General features: G+C 37.9%; 1 protein-coding gene across 1 annotated transcript; it reads left to right on the top strand.

Annotated features, from left to right (window-relative positions):
- Positions 1 to 1,448: 1,448 nt before the first annotated feature.
- On the top strand, positions 1,449 to 2,561 carry PABPC4L (poly(A) binding protein cytoplasmic 4 like). The gene has a single exon (XM_052654927.1). It carries the CDS (start codon positions 1,449 to 1,451, stop codon positions 2,559 to 2,561), a length of 1,113 nt encoding a protein of 370 aa, XP_052510887.1.
- The last annotated feature ends 4,831 nt before the right edge of the window (positions 2,562 to 7,392 follow it).

The following is a 7,392-nucleotide window of genomic DNA, read 5'->3' on the forward strand; positions in this document are numbered from 1 at the left end:
TTCCAGGCGTGAAAAACAACGTCAGATTAAATATCTCATCTATTCCACGCAATGGATTCTTTCAGTAAATGCTGAGCACCTCATTCTCCAATTTAAGCCAGGAAATAAAACGAGTTTATGGTCCCTACTGCCATGGAATGTACAATATATTTAAGTTCGACAAACTCCAGGAAAATACAAGGTAGTGTAACTTTCTAAGAGTGAAAACTAAAGTTTTTCAAAAGAGGTATAGGGGAAACTTCTGTTTGGAAAGAGCATCTACACAGCTTTGCCAAGTTGCCCCTGAATAAAAGAAGGCATGTAGTTTAGTAAGGGGATCCAGGGGGCAGTTGAGGTTGAACATGGAAAGAATCCCGCAGAACTTTGTAGAACAAGGTACGGATGTTGGATCTTATCCAAGAGTCAAAGGAAGCCACTGGACGGTTTGAAGTTAGGAAGTGACAAGCCCAGATCCACATTTGGCAAAGCTCCCGCAGTAAGACTTCACGCCAGGGCCAGCGGGCGGGTGGGTTTATTAGGGCCACTCCCCTAGGCTGTCTTTCTCCACCCTGGTCACCGCCTCCTGCTCCTCAGCCAAGCCTTCGGAGGGGGTTGGGAAGTGAGCTAGAGGGGCGGGTGGGAAGAAAAACATTCTCCAAAAATATTAAAAAAGAAAACATCCCCCTTGGCAGCGAGTGCGCGGGAAGTTGAGCGCTCGAGTTCCGGGCTTCCCGTCCGCCCCCCGCAGGCCGCAGCCCGGGTGAGCCCCCAGCCCCTGCTTGGCCGCCGCCGCCCACCGGGCCGCGGCCGTCAGTCCGTCCGTCCATCCACCCCGTCGATCTGTCCGCCTCCCCATCCCCCACCCGTCCTTCCCAGGGCTCCCCGCGGGGTCTGCAGGAAGGAAAACGGCCGGGGTCGATCAGGGCGCGCGGAGCCCGCTGAGCCCCCGGCCGCGCCAGGGCGGCGGCGCCAGCACGACCCGGTCCCGGGCGGTTCGGGGCTCCGAGGCCCCGCTTTCGCCGCCGCGCGCCGAGTCCCGGGTCGTCGCCTCAGCGGCCACTTGTGGAATTCTTCCCCGGAGGCTGTAACTTTAAACCGGCCTGAACAAGGCCTATTTTTATTTGGAAACCAGCGATCAGAGGGCTGAACCAGAGTGGAGAACACTCGGATGGAGGGCCAGCCCGTCACCTGAAGATTGCTCACACACTGGCCGGGAAGGACAGGCTTGGCCTGGGAGCCTTTCTTTGAGATTTCAAAGTTCTCTCACCCTTGTTCCAGGATGGGCCGGACTGGTTTGTGGGGGGTTTTGGAATGAGGATGATGCCTGAGCCTGGGGAGCCGTACATGCACCCCGACACTGAGCCTCAAAGCCGTGACTCAGAGGCCACCACGCATGAGCCTGGGCCACACTCCTGGAGAAATCACCCCAGGAGCTCTTTAGGGACCGGCTTCTGGTGGTGAGGCGCAAGATGAATATAGCAGCCAAGTACCGCCAGGCCTCCCTGTACGTGGGTGACCTCCATGCTGACGTCACCGAGGACCTGCTGTTCAAGAAGTTCAGCGCCGTGGGGCCCGTGTTGTCCATCCGCATCTGCAGGGACCTGGTCACCCGCCGCTCCCTGGGCTACGCCTATGTGAACTTTCTGCAGCTGGCGGATGCCCAGAAGGCGCTGGACACCATGAACTTTGACTTGATAAAGGGCAAATCCATCCGTCTCATGTGGTCTCAACGTGACGCCTACTTAAGGAAATCTGGGATTGGGAACGTGTTCATCAAGAATCTGGACAGATCCATTGATAACAAAACCCTTTATGAACACTTTTCAGCGTTTGGGAAGATCCTGTCCTCCAAGGTGATGAGTGATGATCAGGGCTCCAGGGGCTATGCATTCGTGCACTTTCAAAACCAGATTGCTGCGGACAGGGCCATCGAGGAGATGAATGGGACACTGCTTAAGGACTGCAGGCTGTTTGTTGGCAGATTCAAAAGCCGCAAAGATCGAGAAGCCGAGTTTCAGAACAAAGCCCATGAATTCACCAATGTTTACATCAAAAATTTTGGAGATGAGATGGATGATGAGAGGCTGAAGGAAGTTTTCAGCAAATACGGCAAAACCCTGAGTGTTAAGGTTATGACAGATTCCAGTGGAAAATCCAAAGGCTTTGGCTTTGTGAGTTTTGATAGCCATGAGGCTGCCAAAAGGGCTGTTGAAGAAATGAATGGAAAGGACATAAACGGACAGCTGCTTTTTGTAGGCCGGGCACAGAAGAAAGCAGAGAGACAGGCTGAGTTAAAGCAAATGTTTGAGCAGCTGAAACATGAAAGATTTCGGCGGTGCCAGGGTGCGAAGCTCTATATTAAGAACCTGGATGAGACCATTGATGATGAAAAACTGCGGAGGGAATTTTCTACATTTGGATCAATTAGCAGGGTTAAGGTAATGCAGGAAGAAGGGCGAAGCAAAGGGTTTGGCTTGATCTGCTTCTCCTCTGCGGAGGAGGCCACTAAAGCAATGACGGAGATGAATGGCCGCATCTTAGGCTCCAAGCCACTCAACATCGCCCTGGCCCAGAAACCCTAGGAGAGGAAAACTTTCTGCATCAGCCAGTGTGTGCTGCAGACTGAGGAATGTTAGTGATTTCTGCCTGAATTCTCCTCAGTAAAATTTAAATTCCAGCTGATGTAAACGTTGTGATGGCAAGTTTTGTATACAAAGCTATTTATTTTCCTTTGGAGAAAAAAATAAGTGAATCTTAGAACCTTGGTTCTTTTTACAGAGGCACACCATGTAATTATAATATGGTATATTTTTCCGATTTTGATAGTGTTCATAGTAATAAGTATAATTAGATATATTTTTACTACATTTTGAACCAACTGAAGTGTGGTAATTATTTGTGTTTTTTGCATAATTTTTCTTATTTTAATAGTATTGCTAGCTTTAATTTCTTCCATGAAAATATGCCCAAAGTAGTTCTTATACCTAAGCATTGGAAAGTAATTTATTTTTATAAAAAGAAACTTTCTAATTTCTCATCTAATGTTTTTAAAAGAAACCAAAGTTTAAAAATTCCTACTACAAACTAAGTATCTAATTTCATTTTGAATTAATGTTTAAAATAGTAGAAAATCATTGAATTTTCTTTCGGTTTTTATCCTGAAATGATTGTTTTTCTGATGGCTAAAATTAATGATGGAATTACTTTAATGTTGCCTACAAATCTACTTTATAGGATATTTTACTGTTCTTTCCATTGATTGACATAATTCAGGTGCTTGCTGGTTATTAGATTTGTGAGCTGAGTAGTAAAACCTTAACTTCTACATTCCGTAAGTTATAACCCTGTATCAGTTCAGGTCAAAAATTGGCCTTTGTATGCAGCATAAAATTATGCCTTAAGTTTTGAATCAGGAACCAATATTATGTAAGTCATATATAGGGAACATAGGAATTTTGTTTAACAACTGTGTTTTCCAATCTCTGTTATATGTTGTTCCATGTAGTGATACTATCTCAGGGTTCCAGAAAAGTAAAACTTCCCTGTTTTTATGACCTCCATGTCCCTTTTATTAGACTTTAAGAGCTTTGTAACCCTTTAAAGCTGACTTTTAGCTTTGATTAATCAGAAGCTCACTAACTGATTTTCTGATAAATTGAAGTTATATCACTTAGCCTGTTGTCTAGAATAATTTTGATTTCAGTCCCATTTCCAGACTTTTCTCCTCTCCTGCCTTTCCTTTATATGATGTGGTTCCTCTATACTTTTTAAAAAGGGTTTTATTATACTGACTTTTACTGTGTGCTATTTGAAATCCAGTTTGGAAATAGATGCAAGAGTTATTTACATTTAACTAATTACTTTTAAAATTCTGATTTTCTCATACCAAAAAGGTGTCTAGAAAATAGTTTTGTTTTTGTTGTTTTATTTTTTTTTCTCTGCTTAGTTGCTCCCTGTAACCATATATCCAAGTCTTCTGTTTCATATATTACCAGCACAGTATTATAGAAATATTAAAATATTTTACTTCAGCAATACTTTAGCTGTGAAAGAATGAGAAAATCTGTTTCTGTTTATTTTTCTATCAAATACATGAACATTCATTGCACATTTTCTAAATTAAAAGTATCTTTTAGACAACGAAAAAATTATAGCAACATATAATCCTACTGTGGAGACAGAGCTTCTGTTACAATATGTTGCATCTCCTCCCTAATTTTTTCTATACTTATACACATAATTTAACAAAAATAGAATCATACTTGTAAACCTTCTTAAAACTGCTTACTTAATTTGACAGTATGACACAGTCAGCTTCCATGGCTAGTTGGAAGTAAGTATTTGCACTATAATTTTAATGATTTTTTTAACTTGCTTTTAATGTTTGTACCATAATGTAACAATTTTCTCTTGATAAACATATAGGTTACTAGATTATTTCTTCCATTTTCCTTTTTTGTTCTATCATAAACAACTTGGAGATAAACACCCTTGCAAACTCATATATGCTGATATATATAATTAATTTATTAAGAAAATGTGTGATTCATTGGAATTAATGTTTAAAAGGACAACAATTTAAAAACTAATTTTGATAAATATTACCCAAATGCTTTTTAGAAACTTGTGCCACTTAACATTTCCACTGTGAAAAAAAAAATTTCCATTGTGAGTAGGACTGCTCATTTCCATATAATAAGAGGGATTTTGCTTACACTGTTGTCTGATTCAACATGATATGTAAAAACAAAATATTTCATGATTATTTATTTTACTACTTTATTACCTCAAAATTTAAACAGCATTTCTTGTAATTACTGAACATTTATATTTTCATATTTTTGTAAATGATGTTAGTTTATTTTCATGATCTTAATGTGTTTTCCTGAGGGGGGTGTTTTTTATTTATATGGAGTTGTTAGACTTCTTTTCCCTGATACTTTCATCTTGTTTATAGTTTTGAGGGTCATTTCAAAATTAAATTTTTAACCTCAAATTTTTCAAAGTCTTAGTTTGGTGGCTTTAATGTTATATTTTAAAACACTTTAAACACCTCAAATATACAAACCCCCCATACACACATACATATGTATTGTCAATTCATATGTATTGTCTTCTATGACTTTCAGAGTTTCATATTCTCAGTACTTTCTAAGCAAAGCTTTTGTGTATACAGTATCATTCACAGCTTATACTAAATATTTTTTAAAGTATGTTGCTTTTCACTTCTATTAACATATTTTGGTAAATACTGATTTACTGTAAAAGTGTATGTGAAATCCATATGCCAATTATAATTCTTTAGCTCTTTGGATTACTGTATTGAGAAGTATTTACCTGCAAAGCAGAGAGCTTTTAAGAAAGGGTGCAAGGCAACAGGACTGGAAACTGTAGTACACATATCAAGCCTTGACATCTTTTTCTGGAAAATCCATTTTATAAAAATGTTCACGTATTTGAACAAAAGTTCACAGTACTTGTAAATGGATTATCAAGATAATATCAGGGAACTGAATTGTCTTCTCACATGTGTGAGGATTTAATAGGGCATAATGTCAGTTGTTTAGGTGAATTGTGGCTATAGTTTCATGACACACTAATATGCCATTTTAGTAAAAATTTCTTATTTTTAATATTTACCTTAAGAAATGACTGTCAGTTTACAAAAAGTTTACAAAAAATCCTGTAGGTTTTGATTATTTAAACTTTACTTTTTCTAAATTTTGTGTGTGTATGATCCTATCAAGTTCTTGTGGCGTCAGAGATTCAGGCATTAAAGAAACTTTACTCTTTTTAAGTCCAAGTGCCTTGATAAAGGAAAAGAATCGTCACTTTCTAATAAGTAGTCCTGTAAAAGCTAATTTCCATAGAGATGCCTTAAGCCACTGCTTCTGCTCTCCCTTCTCTGTCCTCACATACGTTGCCAAGTTTGTTATACAGATGTCTGCTTGTACAGCCAATTGAATAAATATGTGCCTTTTGAAATTTTATTTTTTAAAATTTTAAGTTGATTTATTGTTGGTAAAAATAAGTTTTTAAAGTAGTTTAGAATTGATACTTTCATGTTCTTAACATTTGTATAAATCCATTGAAAAAGAGATCAAATAAAGTCTGAATCTTTCAATGGTGTCCAAAATCCTCATGTCCAAAAATTATTTTTACTTACTTATTTTTAAGTATTTATGATTTTCTAGCAATCAGTTTCTCATAAGAGTAAATTGAAAACAACTTTCATTTTTAAATGAAGATACTCATTCATATTTTTAAGTTATTCATAATTGTGGGACCATGGTTGAAAAGAACCTCTAAGTTTTCATGAGAGACTATTTTAAAGACACTTTTGAATTTTATTGTTAAAGCAAAATTTAACTAATATTTTGAGGTTTTCAAATTAGCTTACTTGTATTATATTTAGAAAATGTACATCATAATGTAATTTTTAAAGTAAATAATAAAATAATACATCAAAAAGATAATTTTTAAATATATAAAGGGTCAAACAAATTAAATAACCTCAAGATATCTTTGGCTTCAAGTAATAGAAAATCCATCTCACATTAGAAAAGGAAATTTTATTAAAATATTCAGACTTAAGGTATCTTCATGCAAGGTATATGAAAACATCTATATTGGTTCTAGAGTCTTTTAGCTCTTCACTCTCTGTATCTCAGCGTCATCATCAGGGAGAGAGTCAGGATGTTTACAAGAATCCCTGTCATCACACTGAGACACAGTAACATTCATAGTATAATACCTTTCCTAGAAACCTTTTAACAACTTTCTCTCTCAGTTCTCATTGTCCATTATTGATATGTATATTCTATAAGATCTGCCATTAGAATTAAGAAATAAGTCAACTTTCTGTGCAGAATGGGCTTATGAATGAAAGAAATTCCAATAGGAATGGAGATATTAATAGGTGTATGCATCCACTAAACCCTGGATTTATTTTTTTATCATTTATATCTAATTTTTAATTTCAGTACTTACTGGATATTTTCTCCTGCTAACATTAACTTACAATTAGTTCTTAAAGTTTCTCCCTGCAAATCATTTTCAACACTTGAGTCAAACTCACCAGTTTCTTCTCCCTCAGGTTGTATAATCATAGGGACTAAATTGTGCAATATATTCTGTATAAAATTGAATTCATTTTTGTTTAGTAATGGGAATTGTGTTTTTACATGTCATGCTTTATTAGATCTAAATTAGGTATCTATTGAAAATTTTACTGAAAAGTTCAAATTCAATTTAGTCACCCCGTGGGTTTCCAACCTTCCCAGGTGGCACAGTGATAGAGAATCCAGCTGCTGATGCAGGAGACGTGAGAGACATGGGTTCAGTCCCTGGGTCGGTAAGATCCCCTGGAGTAAGACATGGCAACTCAGTCTAGTATTGTTGCCCAGAAAATTT

Source organism: Budorcas taxicolor, chromosome 17 (genome assembly GCF_023091745.1).
Source record: "Budorcas taxicolor isolate Tak-1 chromosome 17, Takin1.1, whole genome shotgun sequence".
In the NCBI taxonomy this organism is placed as follows: Eukaryota; Metazoa; Chordata; class Mammalia; order Artiodactyla; family Bovidae; genus Budorcas; species Budorcas taxicolor.